Genomic DNA, 21,387 nt, shown 5'->3' with positions numbered 1-21,387 from the left:
GTTTAGAATGGCATCATACTGGTGTGAGTTAGGTCTATCAGGTATTATGTACAGACTACTAATTGTCCAACAGAGTTTAAGTTCCCTCTTGCTCATGAAGTTCAGCGTATTTCACAATGTACAGGTCTGATCACATTTAGTTCATGAACAGGACAGTAAGTGGTGATTCTACAAGGACATGATCTGTAGAACCCCTTAATGGAAGATTGTTTACTGTGTTTACTTCTTAACTTACTCATTTAGAACCTCCAACCTCTACCCCATTTGAAACTGGTTGATGGTTTACTGTCAATACGGAAGACAGGTCTTTGCTCACTTTGTAAAATTAATGTTGGTGATGTCTTCCACTATATATCAGAACGCCGTGAATTGGATCATTTAAGAAATATACATTTTCCATCATATTATGGTAGATATCCAAATACTGAACAATGTATTTCACTTGCATCATGCCGTTATACACCACTACATGTGGACTGCGCATGCCCCACTACCTATTGTCTCAGTACTGTGTGTATGTAGGTTTTACACAGGACACACACACACACACACACACACGCACACACACACACACGCACACTCACACACCACACACACACACACACACACCACACACACACACTCACACAAAGGCACACACAAAGATGAGAGTCAGACACACACAGAGACACCACGCACACAGGCACACTCACAGAGGCCCAGACACCCACACACAGTGGCACACACAGTGGCACACACACACACAGTGGCACACACACACACACACACACACACACACACACACACACACGCACACTCACACACGCACACTCACACAAAGGCACACACAAAGATGAGAGTCAGACACACACAGAGACACCACGCACACAGGCACACTCACAGAGGCACAGACACCCCACATTACATATTTTTTGTATTTTGTAGATATATTTTTAAATAAGATAACTCTGTTTCCGGGACTAAAAGTAAGTCTATGCTGGGGTAGGTGGGGACCGTGGTCTTCTCACGCCGGCATCTCAATGAAGCTTTGTGAAGAGGAGCCGAATCATTGTCTCTCTGTCAATAAACTAGGAATATATAACCTTCGACCTGTCACAAGAAACACTCTGTATTTAAGTGCTGTTAAGAGAATTTAAATCTTAGTCTTACGGATTCATGGTTCTAAAAGCCCTCGTTCTCTTTGTGCCTGTGACGTCACGACTGGTGGCCAAACAGGTGCTTGTCGAGTTCACGACCCTACAGGTCCACTAATCACTTGTATAAGCGGCCTGCTTATTTGGGTTGCACAAGACTCATGCAATTATGTTCAGCGTTCAACGCAACGTGTCGACTGTAGCGGTCAGACGTTACGCAAGGTTCGATTGACGTCGGGCCGTCCCCGCCCAGCCAGAAAGAGGGACAGTTACGCAAGGCATCACAAAGTCTGCATTAGCCGACTTCTCGAGAACTTGTGTAAGTTTGGATAACATGGCCGCAGTTGGCAGGCCTCCCAGGTCGTGAACCGGTCAATTGGGCAATGGTTGCGTGGCCTCGTCCACTTTTACTTACTGTCGATAACGCGGTGGGTATACTCGGGTCAACTGCGATGACGAGTCACGTCCAACGCGAGACTTCGCGTGAACTCAGTTCATGTTAAACACGGAAACATAAGTTGGTTTTATCCAATTTCATGCATTTTAAAACAACTACTCAACACTTTAAGATTAAAACTCAATATTCTGGTCATTCGTTATGACACAATTCAGAGGGTATATCTTAGCATTTTATTTTATTCGCTTTCCTCAACACTTCAGATTTTATACAAGAAACAACAAGATACAAGATTTTATTGCGCAAACGTTCCAAGTAAAAACAGTAACAATTTTCTATAAACTAAAAAACCTGATACATAAGAAGTCAGGCTAACAACACAGCGTTACATCTAAGCTTGTTATATCGACGTTACTCAGCACCTCCGATGTTACATCTGAGCCTGTTATACCACGTAGTTAAACTGTAGACCAGTGGTGAACGTGTCCGCACAGCAGACAACAGAACTGGGTTTTAGTCCGAGTCGGGGCATCTGCACCTCCAGTGAAACCTTCATATACTGGCTACTGACACCAGGTTATGGCTTCTGCTTTTAGTGTTGCCGTTTCCATGTTTTTGGCAGCGTGCTCTCAGATTTATGAGGCTGTTTCTCAGTTTTTGGTTACGTTCTCGTTGTTTTATGTTGCCGATTCCTTGTGTATTGAAGACGTAGACCATTTTTTGTTGCAGTCTGTTAGTTTTCATTGGTAAGCCTTCACCGGGGCGGGTGTAAGACTGACCTGAGATGTTCATCAGACATGTGAACAAGGGGCATGTTTATCAGAGTGGGGGTGAGGGACGGTCGGGGGAGAGAGAGTGGACCGGGGAGGGGAAGGGAGGGAGGAAGATAAGACTGGGGGGTGGGGAACTGTTGCCGCAAGCATCACGTGTACATGCGAGACGGGTCAGTTACACACATGTTGCCGTTTCAATGACCTCATCTTAAACTCCACTTCTTTTATCCGTCGGAATAGCCCGGACCACGTGACCGGTCAGCGTCTCGGGTTGCAGAACAAGGTGTGTGTTTTATTCACGCGCTGACCGCTCGATGACCTAACTATGACTTGTGTGGTGTTGTACAGGCCTGGTCGGAGAGCGAAGGCCGCTCGCTGGCTCGGCAGCTGACCAGTCCTGTTGACCAGGCAAGCCCACCATAGCAACAGCCTCTCTCCCCATGGTATTCCACACAGCGGTCAGAGAGGCACATCATCCCCTGTAGTACTGCACCACGTCTGCGGAATATATGTGTTTAATAAAACATAACCAATGTAGAATACTAAAAAGCAAGTCCAGCCAGCTCTATTCAAATCAGGAAAAAACAATTAGATTATAGAAGTGTATTGCGTAGTAAAATATTTCATAGACTATGCAATCACAAGAAGAAACACATTTAGTGGAGGGACATGTGTTGTGTAATAACTGCCTAGACTATATCTTTGTCTACGTCCAATGCAGCAGCCACATCACACTGCCTACCTTCATGGCTATGGGCGCAATACCATACTACTAAATCCGCAAGAGCATTCTGCAAAAAAATCTCTTCTGTCATTTACAAAATGTTCCTGCACAGAAAATTTGTATCTCCTCTCTAGACCTTAAATATCAACATTTACGTTACATTCTATATATCAAAAGTAGCTACTCGTGGTCATTTGTACCCTGTCCCCTGTGGGTATTTATGTACAATAACTCTTCTTCTTCTTCTTCTTCTTCTTCTTCTTCTTCTTCTTCTAACCATTTGCATCTCTTCAGCAAAAGAAGTGAGTTCAAACTCACTTTAAAACGCTTATCCATTGGACCCATCTCTTTGTCTGAATTTCGTCTTTTGTCATCGAGTTTCAAAGGTGTTCAATCACAAGGACGTGACAGGACTGATTGTATTATTTCCTCAACTCTGCACTGCTTCGGTTAGACCTTCCATGACGTCAGCCTACTGCCGTGATAAACTACCGCTTGTGATGTCATATGGTTACTAGGGACGTCAACAGGAGGATTGGTCCATTAGTTCTACATGTGTGCCAATGCTGCCATTGCGTTGTATTTCTAAGTATGATGAGTTTGACACTGACTGTTCCCCGTTTCCACACACACGCCATGTTCTCGATGGAGAACGTGAAACATGTGCAAGGTGGGGTGGCTCCCATAATACTTGTGAACATGTTTCTGAATAATTGCTTTTTTTCAAACAAGATTTTACTGGAATAAACAGAACTGTAAAAGTAGTCGTCATCTCTGTGCATGGAAATCGATATCAATGTTCGAATCTTTCACAGCATGATGGGCAGTAAGGTGACCTGTCGACAGAGGTGATATTTTGACTGTTCTCTATGACGTCATCCTACCCATGTGGTATAATGCGGTGTAGGTCCCCTATCGGTGTATGTCCCCTATCGGTGTAGGTCCCCTATCGGCGTAGGTCCCCTATTGGCGTAGGTTCCCTATTGGTGTAGGTCCCCTATTGATGTAGGTCCACTATTGGTGTAGGTCTCCTATCTGTGTAGGTCCCCTATCGGTGTATGTCCCCTATTGGCCTAGGTCCCCTATTGGTGTATGTCCCCTATTGGCCTAGGTCCCCTATTGGTGTAGGTCCCCTATTGGTGTAGGTCCCCTATTGGCCTAGGTCCCCTATTGGTGTAGGTCCCCTATTGGCGTAGGTCCCCTATTGGCCTAGGTCCCCTATTGGTGTAGGTCCCCTATTGGTGTAGGTCCCCTATTGGTGTATGTCCCCTATTGGCCTAGGTCCCCTATTGGCGTAGGTCCCCTATCGGTGTAGGTCCCCTATTGGCCTAGGTCCCCTATTGGTGTATGTCCCCTATTGGCCTAGGTCCCCTATTGGTGTAGGTCCCCTATTGGCCTAGGTCCCCTATTGGTGTAGGTCCCCTATTGGTGTAGGTCCCCTATTGGCGTAGGTCCCCTATTGGCCTAGGTCCCCTATTGGTGTAGGTCCCCTATTGGTGTAGGTCCCCTATTGGCGTAGGTCCCCTATTGGTGTAGGTCCCCTATTGGCGTAGGTCCACTTTGGTGTAGGTCCACTTTGGTGTAGGTCTCCTATCGGTGTAGGTCCCCTATTGGCGTAGGTCCCCTATTGGTGTATGTCCCCTATTGGCCTAGGTCCCCTATTGGTGTATGTCCCCTATTGGCCTAGGTCCCCTATTGGTGTAGGTTCCCTATTGGTGTAGGTTCCCGATTGGTGTAGGTTCCCTATTGGTGTAGGTCTCCTATTTGGTATATACGGAGAAACGTGTGAAGTCTATAGCCATGAAACAAACACACGTTTAAGGTGAGCTTCAGGGATAGCACAAACAGACGTGGCCAGGTGAGCTACAGGGGTGCAACATACACAGTGACGTCACGCCTGTTGCCAGTGGAGTATCTCCTGTCTTGCTGCTAGCGGGCGGTTTAAATGTGGAGGATGTTTGGACCTTGCGTGGTCACAGTGAGGTCAGACATTCTTCAACACGCCTGGCACGGCGCATGTGAACTTTCATATAACTCAGTCTTGTTTACGTGAATTAGTGTGCTCGTGGTTATCGTGTTGATTCTTGGTGTTGAAGATGTATTGTGAAAATACTTCAAAGACAGGATGAAGTAAAGGATTGAATATGAGGAATATAGACTTTGGTATCTGCATCTATCTTAGGACAATCTGTATATGACGTTACACGCGTCTCATTTTATCGCACAGGGCAGACTGTTGTGACGTCACACTTATGCTTGTCTTCACATATCACAGGACAGACTGGGATGACGTCACACTCACGCCCCAACACTGTGGTCCTTGCGGTCAGTAGCCTCGTAGCCACATATAGATGTACATATGTCATGAAATCGTTTACGCTCTTGATGAAATATCCTAAAATGTGAAAAACTATTTCCTTGTGCGCATTTATCCTTTGTTTACAATGGTTGTACGGCACCGAAACCCTACGGATCACGATGTGTAAAGATATGTTGTCACACTCTTCACTGTCACAGTGGGGATATTTTAATATTTACGCAAAACAATCTATAAACCGCCCTGGAAGGCTTCCGTTAGGCCGGGCTGCTCTGATTTCATAATAAGCGCGTTTGTTTACACCCAAGAGAAACGTTCAGGTCACGCGGTCCTCAATCATCCCGTGGTAGTGATGTAATTGAAAGTCATCAGTGCGCATGACTGTGGTGTACTTCACTAAGTCAGTTAACACGTGTGGTGATCCAACAATTAAGATACACATGGAACTCTGAGCTGTCACTTACCCCCACGGCGATGTTTGTCACAGACAGTGCCGAATCAGTGCATGGCAACCTATTGCCTGGCGACGCTGGCAACCCCGACGTTCACACTTACAGTCATGGAACTATGAATCATTATTTCAGTTGATAATTGCTAACGTTTCTCATTTACACTCACTGTTCCTTCACTCGATGAAGGAGTAAGCATATACTCCAAAACGTTGTGTTCCTCATAATAAAGAAGTTGACATCAATAAATTCTCTTCCATAAGAAATAAGTGAATCAACCGATAACAAGTTCAACGCGTACCTGTGGAAGTTAGACTCAGGACAGTATCGAGGGTACAGCCAACCATTGACTTAAAACCAGCCTTTGAAGTTAGTTGTGGCAGACGACACATGTAGATCCGCCATGGGACATGTGGGTCTTACTCTTAGTTTAAATTACTGAGTTTGGGAACGATACTTGTAGGAGATAAAGTCTTCAGCTGAAGAGAATGGTAAAAGTATCCTTACTGTTGCGCTCAGGAAGCACGACCCAGGGTGCGGAGATGTGACGTTAGGGACCGACCATTTGATATTCGGGGGTCGGGGGTGGAGATGTGACGTTAGGGACCGACCATTTGATATTCGGGGGTCGGGGGTGGAGATGTGACGTTAGAGACCGACCATTTGATATTCGGGGGTCGGGGGGGAGGTAGGCTGGGATTATATTCTTGCAATAAATAATTATGCTTCGTACCGTTGAAAAAAAAGAAATTTCCTGACACAAAAAGTACATTGTGTTTATTTTTTAAAATAAATCAAGCTTTAAATAAAACATATCTGGTTTTGTAGCTGTAGCTGAAATAAATATCCTATCTCGATACACTATCCCAGCACCCACCACCCAAAGTTCCAATGGTCGGTCCTTTAGCCACTCCAGTGAAGGTCCACTTGCGCCAAACGTTCTTAACGCTTCGTGTGTGTTTGTGTGCGTGCGTGCGTGCGTGCGTGTGTGTGTGTGTGTGTGTGTGTGTGTCTGGATGCGTGTGTGCGTGCGTGCATCTACCTCGCAGTCACTTCTGCTGTACCCGCGGTCACAGAGTAAGATCGCTCTACAGCTGCATGTACACCTGTTAACGCAGCCACTGTCTCTTGGGTGCACATGGCATAAACCCAGACTTACAACCAATGTGTGTACCGGAATCCGATTGACTAAAAAGCATTGTTATTTTACAGTATCGTCCATTGTGTGTTCAGTTACGCAGTGTTATTGAAATTTTAACATTGGAAATATCCGGTTCAGCAAAATATGCCCGGGTATCGAATAATAAAAAAACCCGCAAATCTGAAAAGAAAATGTTTATCTCCGGACTGTAGGTAAACACAAAGGAACAGGTGGGTCTTTCTGTATTGTTTATTCATACAAATGTGTAGATGACAAAATACTCTGCCTTGGTCAGCTCACAGTGCAGCTGCACCAAGTAATGCACAGGCTGATGGAGGGAGAAGCAGCGACAATATATAATCCAAATAATAATAATAGCAATAAAAATAGTAATAATGATATATAAGAGAGAAACATCTGGGCTTCTAGTCTAGCTACTATGTCTGCCGGGCCTATGATAGCACTTACACGCTGTATAGATAGAACTCGCTCCTGCGACAACCATATCTACGTCCGCTCTGGGACGTCATCGTCGACAGTATCATCTAATGATAGCACTTACACTCATGTAAATATAATCTTCATCACATTTTCCAAGTAAAAACAGTTTGTACCTAGCTAGAAAGAATACGAAACATAACAGAATGCCTCGAGAGAGGGGCTTCAAGCTTATCCATGAGGTAGTAGTGTTTAGTCACAGCAGCCGGCACGGCGGCCTCTCCACCGCCAGACAGCACCGCCACAACCTGAGTCGCTGATCTAGAAACATGAGTCTGTACAAAAATATACACACATATGCACGTGCACTGTGTCACGTGACTTGAGATTCGTGTTCTAGTCACCGGCACACATCCGCGCTGGACGCGTTCACTCACTCACTCACTCGGTGGTGTCTCCGCCCCCTGCCTTTGCGTGTCTCTTTCACGTGCAGGGCGTGGCCCATGGGCATCACTATCGTGCTTGGCGCGGGGCGTGACAGTTTGTTTCCCTGAGATAGCGGAAGTCCTTAGTTTCCCGCATCACATTCTGTTGTATAACATATAGTGCAGTTTTGCTGTCTCGTTCTTTAAGATGGCAACCTGCGCCCTGAGTTTGAGATTTTCCTGTTCGAGGTAGGCAGCTCTCATTGCAATTTCTTCCTCCTTCATCCGCCGTGCATCACGTGACCGCTTGGCAGCCTCGTTGTTCTTCCGCCGCCGCTCCCAGTATGCATCATCCTTTCGCTCTTCCGGTACCGGTATTGTTTTCTTTGCATCTTCCAGAATCTGTATGCGGTTCTCTGCCCTTCGTTTCCGTTGTAGCAAGTGTGACGTCATCGGCGTCATAGCAAAGGGCGACACAGATGACGGGTCCATCATGGACGGCACACCGAGGGAGGGGCTGAGACCGGCGGCGGCAGCGGCAGCGGCGGCGGTAGTTGGGCTGAGGCCTCCCATCCCCGACATCCCAGCCATGGGGCTACCCGACATGGAGTAGGCGTCCATCGGGTACATCTTGAATGGCCGGATTGGAGCAACTCTGTCTGACTTGTCAAGGTCGTCGTCCTCAGACATACTGGCGCTGTCCACCGACGGAGACGGGGACATCAGCGGGGGTTTCACATCAACGGGACTTTCCCGGCCCTTGGGCTCGGGGTCGGGAAGATGTTGGCGTAGCTCGTCATTGGAGCTGGTGGAAGACGTAGACGCCCGGCCGGAGTCGCTGCTGATGTCGGGGGGCAGGGACGGCAGGGAGGGGGGGAGGGGGGCCACGCGCTCTGTGGGTGGAGGCAGGGACGGTTTGCTCAGGTCGAGGGCTGTGTCGGCCATGGCTCATGTACTGAAATAATAAAGAAACAAAGCGTTAACATCATCAGATATAAACGTTAACATAATCACATAAAGTGTTAACACCATCAGATACACGCATACACATGCATAATCATTCCTACCAAGGCAAATTAACCATAGTCATATGAAAGAATCGGGTGCTCTGTAACTTAATTTGAGTACTATATGTTCTTATCATTTAACTACCTCGAAAACAGTCACATGTTTCCACTTCTAAATTCTTTCAATGCGACATTTCGGTGCGTGTGACGTAGTGGTGGTCAGGATGTTTTTCTAGTCATTGGCTGAAGAGCGGTCAAGTCTGGTCATTACATTAAAGAAGAATTAGCTGAGCTGGGGGCTTCAGTCGGTGTGATCAACATGAACGTCAAAAGGTGTATCCATGTTAACTCTCTTGATTAATAATACAGCTTAATGCCACTTAAAGATAAACCTAGAACACAGGCCAGCAATGAAGAAATATATTGGTAGCCTCGAAATTTTAATTTCCACAATTATTCTTATAATTTATAACAAACCTTTCTTTGTTGAGACGTGGTATATTGCTCTGCTATCTTACCTCCCGACTAAAGACTTCGGTAAGAGTTGCGGAAAGTTTCACCAAAATGATAAATTAAGAAATTGAATAAACAAACTGTAATATACATGGTGTAGAGGGTTACGATTGTCCGTCAAGGGTGGGGGGAGCGCAAGGAGGCGACATAACGGTTCTATGCTAGACTCCACAGTTGGGAGATAGGTCAACAAGACAGGGCTGTGAGGATCAGCTTGGTTACCCATTACTCAATAGATCAGTTCTGAATGTCTTAGAGAATCTCAATTAACGCATCCTTCTAGTCATATCTTAAATCATTTAAAAAATTAATAGTGTACTTAAACAGATCGGGACGATTACAGGCGGGTGTTATAAACCACGAATAAATATACGAAATACATAACAATTGTGGTTTATAAATGACACAGTAAAGTAACTTTGTAAAGAGCATAGAGACTCTAGATATATATGTTTAAATAAGAACAGAAACATCAACATAGATTCCGGGATTGTGTAACAGGCGGAAGAATATATTGCATAATATGTGGCCGATGGGAAACACATGAATGTCTAGGAAACACACGAACGTCTAGCGAAACACATGAATGTCTAGCAAAACATAAGTCCCATGACTATTTCTGCATTTGAATCGCACGTCCACGTTACTGTGTTGATCGATGATGCATTACGGCTCCATATCGGCTCCATATAGGCTCCATATAGGCTCCAGTGCGGCCTTGCCTGGTAAACGGTAAGCTCCAACAGAGACACGCATTCACATGTTACCTTCCAGAACTGCTCTGAGGGTGGTGTTGGATCAGGTAGGTGTGGCACGTACAGTTCCGGGGCTGCGTCCACGACTCCGCTTACCACACAGTGATCTCCACTACCAAAGCTCGCACTGTCTGGATACTGACCACTGGGGACCGGATTCCACATTGGTCAAGTACAGTCGTGTCCAGTGCCATGTCACGCTGACCTATGCTGCCGTTCTAATACTTACTATTAATGTGTGCGGTGCCGAGGTATCCGAGTGCAAGGGGAAAGGGGTAGCTATCCAGGTAGAACACAATCTAACAGTATCCAAGCTGTAGCGGCAGACGGACGCTGTCCCGGATCTCTCCACTCCAACACTGGTCAGCCAAACTGACGCGCTGTCAGTGACCAATGCTTATACAGTGTTTGCGAATGCGTGAACTCGGAGTGACCCGCTTGCACAATGGCTGCATAAAGAGCTGCCGTGACGTAGTACTGGCCAGTCGCTATTAATAGCTCTCTCTCTCTCTCTCTCACTGTGGTAATCCAATGGCCATCTCTGTGTCCGGCTAACTCTAAGATGAGGATTGCGTAACACCAAGAGATACTAACCCGCCAAATAATTGTCCAGTTAGAATAAGACGATCACAAGGGTGCTAATAGAGATAGCTCCGCTCTGATGCTTGGGTCAGCGTGACCTAACTGACCGAGTGGTGGCGAGTAACATTGAACATTATGAGACAGGCAGGAATGACCGTCGGTCATATCTCACGGCTGCCAGCGGACAGGGGTCATATGCGGCGCTCGATCATCACCGGGCACAGCTGGTCAAACGCAGGGGTCAGGGAAGGGGGTCGGGGAAGGGGGTCGGGGAAGGGGGTCGGGGTCGGGGAAGGGGGTCGGGGGAGGGGGTCGGGGAAGGGGGTCGGGGGAGGGGGTCGGGGAAGGGGGTCGGGGGAGGGGGTCAGGGGAGGGGTCGGGGAAGGGGGTCAGGGGAGGGAAGGGGGTCGGGGGAGGGGGTCGGGGAAGGGGGTCGGGGAAGGGGGTCGGGGAAGGGGGTCAGGGAAGGGGGTCAGGGAAGGGAAGGGGGTCAGGGGAGGGGGTCAGGGGAGGGAAGGGGGTCAGGGAAGGGGGTCGGGGAAGGGGGTCGGGGGAGGGGGTCAGGGAAGGGGGTCTGGCTGGGAGATGCAACAGCTTGACAGTGGATTCCTTTGATCTTTCAAACTAAGAATTAAAAAAATACATAATTTTTATGAGTCCACATAATATACTATTGAAAACAAAGTTAAGGACCATCCGTGTCCCTCATAATACCATCGAGTTAGCCCATCATGCCACGACAGAGTCACTATAGTTACATAAAGGAATCGGTTGGTCCTTAACTTTCGTTTGGTAGTATAACATGTTTGGTTACTCATCACTGGCTTAAAACAAATTGACGATTTTCTAATTTTTCCTTTGATTTTACTGTGATGACTTTGAGTGGACTGTTATGGGCACCAACCAGCAACTGACCACATTCACAGAACTCTTTTGTCACCGAAAGGACGCCATGGGAACAGAGCTGGACACACGTGTAGGCGGCCATATTGTCACACGCGCACACATAATCATTGAAGAATCATGGCAAAGTTGTTGAATGTTCGACAAATAGGATTATGTGGACAATACATACGCGCTCCAACCTCGTCAGATGAACGTCCGTCTGCTTCAGTATTGGGTCTGTGCAGATGGAATCACACGTTGACAATGATTTAATTACGCCTTTTATATCTATGACTACGTAGTATTGCGACCCCACAAGGGCGAGCCTGACATTTGCTGGACCGATAAGTGGCGAGACACGATATCAAATAAATAAATTACAGAATAATATTTGCAGGTGTTTTGGAAAGAAGGACGTCCAGAGTTCGAAAATTCTGAAATGAATAAATTCAAATAATTTTCCAGATAATGTCATGTAGATTCAGACAACGGAAATACAGTTTATATTACTTTGTTTGTTGTGTTAGCAATATAAAGCAACACTGCGCCCAATGATATAAGTCGGACTGAAATACAACGGGTCCGGCTGTCTGGTCGGAGGGGTGAGAGGAGGGGTGGGGTAATGGGGCCCATTCGCTTCCTTTCCTAGAACGGCCTCGGTCAGGTTGACGCAGAGAGAAGTCATTGAACAAAGGCCGGGTTGTGTCCTGGAACTCCCCACGATCGATGTAGGAATGTCCGACTAACTAAACCAGTCTAACATCTCAGGCCATGGGGCCAGGGAATCAAATTAATAGATGAATAATCCTTCTCCATACAGATTAACTACTTAAAGCTTTAGCAGAAGAACGCCATGTGTGTAAAGGCATATATGTCTCCAGTAAGTGTAGACACACCGACATAGACGTCACCAGTAAGTGTAGACACACCGACATAGATGTCACCAGTAACTGTAGACACACCGACATAGACGTCACCAGTAAGTGTAGACACACCGACATAGACGTCTCCAGTAACTGTAGACACACCGACATAGACGTCACCAGTAAGTGTAGACACACCGACATAGACGTCACCAGTAACTGTAGACACACCGACATAGACGTCACCAGTAAGTGTAGACACACCGACATAGACGTCTCCAGTAACTGTAGACACACCGACATAGACGTCTCCAGTAAGTGTAGACACACCGACATAGACGTCACCAGTAAGTGTAGACACACCGACATAGATGTCACCAGTAACTGTAGACACACCGACATAGACGTCACCAGTAAGTGTAGACACACCGACATAGACGTCTCCAGTAACTGTAGACACACCGACATAGACGTCTCCAGTAACTGTAGACACACCGACATAGATGTCACCAGTAAGTGTAGACACACCGACATAGACGTCTCCAGTAAGTGTAGACACACCGACATAGACGTCACCAGTAAGTGTAGACACACCGACATAGACGTCACCAGTAACTGTAGACACACCGACATAGACGTCTCCAGTAACTGTAGACACACCGACATAGATGTCACCAGTAAGTGTAGACACACCGACATAGACGTCTCCAGTAACTGTAGACACACCGACATAGACGTCTCCAGTAACTGTAGACACACCGACATAGATGTCACCAGTAAGTGTAGACACACCGACATAGACGTCTCCAGTAAGTGTAGACACACCGACATAGACGTCACCAGTAAGTGTAGACACACCGACATAGACGTCTCCAGTAACTGTAGACACACCGACATAGATGTCACAAGTAAGTGTAGACACACCGACATAGACGTCACCAGTAAGTGTAGACACACCGACATAGACGTCACCAGTAAGTGTAGACACACCGACATAGACGTCACCAGTAACTGTAGACACACCGACATAGACGTCACCAGTAAGTGTAGACACACCGACATAGACGTCTCCAGTAACTGTAGACACACCGACATAGATGTCACCAGTAAGTGTAGACACACCGACATAGACGTCACCAGTAACTGTAGACACACCGACATAGACGTCACCAGTAACTGTAGACACACCAACATAGACGTCACCAGTAACTGTAGACACACCGACATAGATGCCACCAGTAAGTGTAGACACACCGACATAGACGTCACCAGTAAGTGTAGACACACCGACATAGACGTCTCCAGTAACTGTAGACACACCGACATAGATGTCACCAGTAACTGTAGACACACCGACATAGACGTCACCAGTAACTGTAGACACACCGACATAGATGTCACCAGTAAGTGTAGACACACCGACATAGACGTCACCAGTAAGTGTAGACACACCGACATAGACGTCACCAGTAAGTGTAGACACACCGACATAGACGTCACCAGTAAGTGTAGACACACCGACATAGATGTCACCAGTAACTGTAGACACACCGACATAGATGTCACCAGTAAGTGTAGACACACCGACATAGACGTCACCAGTAACTGTAGACACACCGACATAGACGTCACCAGTAACTGTAGACACACCAACATAGACGTCACCAGTAACTGTAGACACACCGACATAGATGTCACCAGTAAGTGTAGACACACCGACATAGACGTCACCAGTAACTGTAGACACACCGACATAGACGTCTCCAGTAACTGTAGACACACCGACATAGATGTCACCAGTAACTGTAGACACACCGACATAGACGTCACCAGTAACTGTAGACACACCGACATAGACGTCACCAGTAAGTGTAGACACACCGACATAGATGTCACCAGTAAGTGTAGACACACCGACATAGATGTCACCAGTAAGTGTAGACACACCGACATAGATGTCTCCAGTAAGTGTAGACACACCGACATAGACGTCTCCAGTAACTGTAGACACACCGACATAGACGTCACCAGTAACTGTAGACACACCGACATAGACGTCACCAGTAAGTGTAGACACACCGACATAGACGTCACCAGTAACTGTAGACACACCGACATAGACGTCACCAGTAAGTGTAGACACACCGACATAGACGTCACCAGTAAGTGTAGACACACCGACATAGACGTTACCAGTAAGTGTAGACACACCGACATAGATGTCTCCAGTAATTGAAGACACATCGACATAGACGTCACCAGTAACTGTAGACACACCGACATAGACGTCACCAGTAAGTGTAGACACACCGACATAGATGTCTCCAGTAAGTGTAGACACACCGACATAGACGTCTCCAGTAAGTGTAGACACACCGACATAGATGTCTCCAGTAAGTGTAGACACACCGACATAGACGTCTCCAGTAACTGTAGACACACCGACATAGACGTCTCCAGTAACTGTAGACACACCGACATAGACGTCACCAGTAAGTGTAGACACACCGACATAGACGTCACCAGTAAGTGTAGACACACCGACATAGACGTCACCAGTAACTGTAGACACACCGACATAGACGTCACCAGTAACTGTAGACACACCGACATAGACGTCACCAGTAACTGTAGACACACCGACATAGACGTCACCAGTAAGTGTAGACACACCGACATAGACGTCACCAGTAAGTGTAGACACACCGACATAGACGTCACCAGTAAGTGTAGACACACCGACATAGACGTCACCAGTAACTGTAGACACACCGACATAGATGTCACCAGTAAGTGTAGACACACCGACATAGACGTCTCCAGTAACTGTAGACACACCGACATAGACGTCACCAGTAAGTGTAGACACACCGACATAGATGTCTCCAGTAAGTGTAGACACACCGACATAGACGTCTCCAGTAACTGTAGACACACCGACATAGACGTCACCAGTAACTGTAGACACACCGACATAGACGTCACCAGTAAGTGTAGACACACCGACATAGACGTCACCAGTAAGTGTAGACACACCGACATAGACGTCACCAGTAACTGTAGACACACCGACATAGACGTCACCAGTAAGTGTAGACACACCGACATAGACGTCACCAGTAACTGTAGACACACCGACATAGACGTCACCAGTAAGTGTAGACACACCGACATAGACGTCACCAGTAAGTGTAGACACACCGACATAGACGTCACCAGTAAGTGTAGACACACCGACATAGACGTCACCAGTAACTGTAGACACACCGACATAGACGTCACCAGTAAGTGTAGACACACCGACATAGACGTCTCCAGTAATTGAAAACACACCGACATAGACGTCACCAGTAAGTGTAGACACACCGACATAGACGTCTCCAGTAAGTGTAGACACACCGACATAGACGTCTCCAGTAATTGAAGACACACCGACATAGACGTCTCCAGTAAGTGTAGACACACCGACATAGACGTCTCCAGTAACTGTAGACACACCGACATATATGTCACCAGTAATTGAAGACACACCGACATAGACGTCTCCAGTAAGTGTAGACACACCGACATATATGTCTCCAGTAAGTGTAGACACACCGACATAGACGTCTCCAGTAAGTGTAGACACACCGACATAGACGTCTCCAGTAATTGAAGACACACCGACATAGACGTCCTCAGTAAGTGTAGACACACCGACATAGACGTCTCCAGTAACTGTAGACACACCGACATAGACGTCTCCAGTAAGTGTAGACACACCGACATAGACGTCTCCAGTAAGTGTAGACACACCGACATAGACGTCACCAGTAAGTGTAGAAACACCGACATAGACGTCTCCAGTAACTGTAGACACACCGACATAGACGTCACCAGTAACTGTAGACACACCGACATAGACGTCTCCAGTAAGTGTAGACACACCGACATAGACGTCTCCAGTAAGTGTAGACACACCGACATAGACGTCTCCAGTAAGTGTAGACACACCGACATAGACGTCACCAGTAACTGTAGACACACCGACATAGACGTCTCCAGTAACTGTAGACACACCGACATAGACGTCACCAGTAACTGTAGACACACCGACATAGACGTCTCCAGTAAGTTTAGACACACCGACATAGACGTCACCAGTAACTGTAGACACACCGACATAGACGTCACCAGTAAGTGTAGACACACCGACATAGACGTCTCCAGTAACTGTAGACACACCGACATAGACGTCTCCAGTAACTGTAGACACACCGACATATATGTCTCCAGTAAGTGTAGACACACCGACATAGATGTCACCAGTAAGTGTAGACACACCGACATAGACGTCTCCAGTAACTGTAGACACACCGACATAGACGTCTCCAGTAACTGTAGACACACCGACATAGACGTCTCCAGTAACTGTAGACACACCGACATAGACGTCTCCAGTAATTGAAGACACACCGACATAGACGTCCTCAGTAATTGAAGACACACCGACATAGACGTCCTCAGTAAGTGAAGACACACCGACATAGACGTCTCCAGTAACTGTAGACACACCGACATAGACGTCTCCAGTAACTGTAGACACACCGACATAGACGTCTCCAGTAACTGTAGACACACCGACATAGACGTCTCCAGTAATTGAAGACACACCGACATAGACGTCCTCAGTAAGTGAAGACACATCGACATAGACGTCTCCAGTAATTGAAGACACACCGACATAGACGTCCTCAGTAAGTGAAGACACACCGACATAGACGTCTCCAGTAACTGTAGACACACCGACATAGACGTCTCCAGTAACTGTAGACACACCGACATAGACGTCTCCAGTAACTGTAGACAAACCGACATAGACGTCCTCAGTAAGTGAAGACACATCGACATAGACGTCTCCAGTAATTGAAGACACACCGACATAGACGTCTCCAGTAACTGTAGACACACCGACATAGACGTCACCAGTAAGTGTAGACACACCGACATAGACGTCTCCAGTAATTGAAGACACACCGACATAGACGTCCTCAGTAAGTGAAGACACACCGACATAGACGTCTCCAGTAACTGTAGACACACCGACATAGACGTCACCAGTAAGTGTAGACACACCGACATAGACGTCTCCAGTAATTGAAGACACACCGACATAGACGTCCTCAGTAAGTGAAGACACACCGACATAGACGTCTCCAGTAAGTGAAGACACATCGACATAGACGTCCTCAGTAAGTGTAGACACGTCGACATAGACGTCCTCAGTAAGTGTAGACACGTCGACATAGACGTCCTCAGTAAGTGAAGAAACACCGACATAGATGTCCCAAGTAAGTGAAGAAACACCGACATAGATGTCACCAGTAAGTGTAGACACACCGACATAGATGTCACCAGTAAGTGTAGACACACCGACATAGATGTCACCAGTAAGTGAAGAAACACCGACATAGATGTCCCAAGTAAGTGAAGAAACACCGACATAGATGTCACCAGTAAGTGTAGACACACCGACATAGATGTCACCAGTAAGTGAAGAAACACCGACATAGATGTCACCAGTAAGTGAAGAAACACCGACATAGATGTCCCAAGTAAGTGAAGAAACACCGACATAGATGTCGCCAGTAAGTGAAGAAACACCGACATAGACGTCACCAGTAACTGTAGACACACCGACATAGATGTCTCCAGTAACTGTAGACACACCGACATAGACGTCTCCAGTAATTGAAGACACACCGACATAGACGTCCTCAGTAAGTGAAGCCACACCGACATAGACGTCCTCAGTAAGTGAAGACACACCGACATAGACGTCCTCAGTAAGTGAAGAAACACCGACATAGATGTCACCAGTAAGTGTAGACACACCGACATAGATGTCACCAGTAAGTGTAGACACACCGACATAGATGTCACCAGTAAGTGAAGAAACACCGACATAGATGTCCCAAGTAAGTGAAGAAACACCGACATAGATGTCACCAGTAAGTGTAGACACACCGACATAGATGTCACCAGTAAGTGAAGAAACACCGACATAGATGTCGCCAGTAAGTGAAGAAACACCGACATAGATGTCACCAGTAATTGCAAATACACCGACATTATTGAAAAGTTCGCAGAATCGCATAGAAAATCGTTCACATAATTCATAATTTGCTGTCCAACATACAGGCGCCATCGTAATTTCTCCTCCACAAAATCTCCAACCCCCCTAACCCCACATAGCCAAATCCATATACACCCCCCCCCCCCCCCCGCCACACACCCACACCCACACCCACACACCCACACCCACACCGATGCTCCCCACAGGTACGCACACTCTCCCATGGACACACCCAACGTAGCTCTGTTTACTTCATCTACATTTCACACACCCACACATACATGTCGCCAAAACCTTTAAAGAAGCATTGCTATGTCACCTGAGTCAAGCAGGTGATCGTGCCTAATCACCGCTACCATATACTTAGTGTTCTTCTCTATGTGTAGGGTCGGTGGGATAGCATAGTAGTTAAAGCGTTGGCTCGTCACGCCGAAGACCCGTGTTCGATTCCCCACTCGGGTACAATGTGTGAAGCCCAATTTCTGGCGTCCCCGCGGGACTATTGCTAAAAGCGGCGTAAAACCACACTGAATAAGCAGGTATACATTTGACAAACATGATTACAATCGTTATCAAAACGTTGCTGGTCTGAAAACACGGCAGAAACATTTCAAACTTAAGGTCCAAACACGACCTTTGATATCAGTATCAAATACATTACCATCGAATTACCATTTTATGTTTGTTTCATTTTAGCCATGAAACATGAGTGTTTACTTTCTTTTGCCCGACAATTTATGTCCCTCCACCCAATTTCACTACTATATAATTGAAACTTCCCTGTGTGTAAAATATCTAATTATTTATTTTAAAACGTAGTCCCCTTGCTTGTACAAATATCATTTTCTCTCGAAGAACAAATCCTGGTCTGCCATCAAACCCTCAGATGGGGTCAGATTGGCGTAAAAGGTTGATGGGTTGGGTTCCACGTTCCTGTACAGGAGCTGTTGCATTATGACTTGTGTGAACTGGAACGGTTGTCCTGAGGGAGGAGATTCTTCTACTTGGCGGACTCGCGTAATCTTTCCAACAATTCACCATTCAGTTCCAGTACCAGGACTCACTTCTAGAGTAGAGTACCCCAGACTCACTTCTAGAGAAGAGTACCCCAGAGTCACTTCTAGAGTAGAGTACCCCACAGTCACTTCTAAAGTAGAGTACCCCAGAGTCACTTCTAGAGTAGAGTACCCCAGAGTCACTTCTAAAGTAGAGTACCCCAGAGTCACTTCTAAAGTAGAGTACCCCAGAGTCACTTCTAGAGTAGAGTACCCCAGAGTCACTTCTAGAGTAGAGTACCCCAGAGTCACTTCTTGAGTAGAGTACCCCAGACTCACGTCTAGAGAAGAGTACCCAAGACTCAATTCTAGAGTAGAGTACCCCAGAGTCACTTCTAAATTAGAGTACCCCAGAGTCACTTCTAAAGTAGAGTACCCCAGAGTCACTTCTAGAGTAGAGTACCCCAGAGTCACTTCTAGAGTAGAGTACCCCAGAGTCACTTCTTGAGTAGAGTACCCCAGACTCACGTCTAGAGAAGAGTACCCAAGACTCAATTCTAGAGTAGAGTACCCCAGAGTCACTTCTAAATTAGAGTACCCCAGAGTCACTTCTAAATTAGAGTACCCCAGAGTCACTTCTAAAGTAGAGTACCCTAGAGTCACTTCTAGAGAAGAGTACCCCAGAGTCACTTCTAGAGTAGAGTACCCCAGAGTCACTTCTAGAGTAGAGTACCCCAGAGTCACTTCTAGAGTAGAGTACCCCAGAGTCACTTCTAGAGTAGAGTACCCCAGAGTCACTTCTTGAGTAGAGTACCCCAGAGTCACTTCTAGAGTTGAGTACCCCAGAGTCACTTCTAGAGTAGAGTACCCCAGAGTCACTTCTAGAGTACCCCACAGTCACTTCCAGAGTAGAGTACCCCAGAGTCACTTCTAGAGTAGAGTACCCCAGAGTCACTTCTAGAGTAGAGTACCCCAGAGTCACTTCTAGAGTACCCCAGAGTCACTTCTAGAGTAGAGTACCCCAGAGTCACTTCTAGAGTAGAGTACCCCAGAGTCACTTCTAGAGTAGAGTACCCCAGAGTCACTTCTAGAGTAGAGTACCCCAGAGTCACTTCTAGAGTAGAGTACCCCAGAGTCACTTCTAGAGTAGAGTACCCCAGAGTCACTTCTAAAGTAGAGAACCCCAGAGTCACTTCTAGAGTAGAGTATCCCAGAGTCACTTCTAAAGTAGAGTACCCCAGAGTCACTTCTAGAGTTGAGTACCCCAGAGTCACTTCTAAAGTAGAGTACCCCAGAGTCACTTCTAGAGTACCCCACAGTCACTTCCAGAGTAGAGTACCCCAGAGTCACTTCTATAGTAGAGTACCCCTGAGTCTCTTCTAGAGTAGAGTACCCCAGAGTCACTTCTAGAGTAGAGTACCCCAGAGTCTCTTCTAGAGTAGAGTACCCCAGAGTCACTTCTAGAGTAGAGCACCCCAGAGTCACTTCTAGAGTAGAGTACCCCAGAGTCTCTTCTAGAGTAGAGTACCCCAGAGTCACTTCTAAAGTAGAGTACCCCAGAGTCACTTCTAGAGTAGAGTACCCCAGAGTCACTTCTAGAGTAGAGTACCCCAGAGTCACTTCTAGAGTAGAGTACCCCAGAGTCACTTTTAGAGTAGAGTACCCCAGAGTCACTTCTAGAGTAGAGTACCCCAGAGTCACTTCTAGAGTAGAGCACCCCAGAGTCACTTCTAGAGTAGAGTACCCCAGAGTCTCTTCTAGAGTAGAGTACCCCAGAGTCACTTCTAAAGTAGAGTACCCCAGAGTCACTTCTAGAGTAGAGTACCCCAGAGTCACTTCTAGAGTAGAGTACCCCAGAGTCACTTTTAGAGTAGA

General features: G+C 46.7%; 4 protein-coding genes across 4 annotated transcripts; 3 read left to right on the top strand and 1 right to left on the bottom strand.

Moving 5' to 3' along the window:
* Nucleotides 1-7,169: 7,169 nt before the first annotated feature.
* LOC124128220 (transcription factor ces-2-like) lies at nucleotides 7,170-10,558 on the bottom strand. The gene is made up of 2 exons (XM_046491594.2): nucleotides 10,302-10,558; nucleotides 7,170-8,752 (listed from the first exon to the last, which is right to left on the bottom strand). Exon 2 carries the CDS (start codon nucleotides 8,740-8,742, stop codon nucleotides 7,954-7,956), a length of 789 nt encoding a protein of 262 aa, XP_046347550.1. The 5' UTR covers nucleotides 8,743-8,752; nucleotides 10,302-10,558; the 3' UTR covers nucleotides 7,170-7,953.
* A 231-nt stretch (nucleotides 10,559-10,789) lies between these two features.
* LOC125374083 (glycine-rich cell wall structural protein 2-like) lies at nucleotides 10,790-11,269 on the top strand. The gene has a single exon (XM_048384838.1). It carries the CDS (start codon nucleotides 10,790-10,792, stop codon nucleotides 11,267-11,269), a length of 480 nt encoding a protein of 159 aa, XP_048240795.1.
* A 1,368-nt stretch (nucleotides 11,270-12,637) lies between these two features.
* Nucleotides 12,638-13,366, top strand: LOC125374082 (putative zinc carboxypeptidase; the record flags this gene model as incomplete). Its single annotated transcript, XM_048384837.1, has 4 exons — nucleotides 12,638-12,706; nucleotides 12,920-13,003; nucleotides 13,156-13,178; nucleotides 13,288-13,366. Coding segments are annotated over 4 exons (255 nt in total), but the record flags the coding sequence as incomplete, so codon positions are not given.
* A 108-nt stretch (nucleotides 13,367-13,474) lies between these two features.
* LOC125374095 lies at nucleotides 13,475-14,236 on the top strand (the record flags this gene model as incomplete). The annotated part of the gene is made up of 1 exon (XM_048384851.1): nucleotides 13,475-14,236. A coding segment is annotated over one exon (762 nt), but the record flags the coding sequence as incomplete, so codon positions are not given.
* Between the last annotated feature and the right edge of the window lie 7,151 nt (nucleotides 14,237-21,387).

Source organism: Haliotis rufescens, unplaced genomic scaffold (assembly GCF_023055435.1).
Source record: "Haliotis rufescens isolate VD_foot unplaced genomic scaffold, xgHalRufe1.0.p SCAF_51, whole genome shotgun sequence".
NCBI lineage: Eukaryota > Metazoa > Mollusca > Gastropoda > Lepetellida > Haliotidae > Haliotis > Haliotis rufescens.
The sequence above is the reverse complement of the archived record's forward strand: the minus strand, read 5'-3'. Positions and strand labels throughout refer to the sequence as shown.

Excerpts from the sequence above, each read along its gene's own strand:
- LOC124128220 (XM_046491594.2), bottom strand. The coding sequence starts at position 8,742 with ATGGCCGACACAGCCCTCGACCTGAGCAAACCGTCCCTGCCTCCACCC.
- LOC125374083 (XM_048384838.1), top strand. The coding sequence starts at position 10,790 with ATGAGACAGGCAGGAATGACCGTCGGTCATATCTCACGGCTGCCAGCG.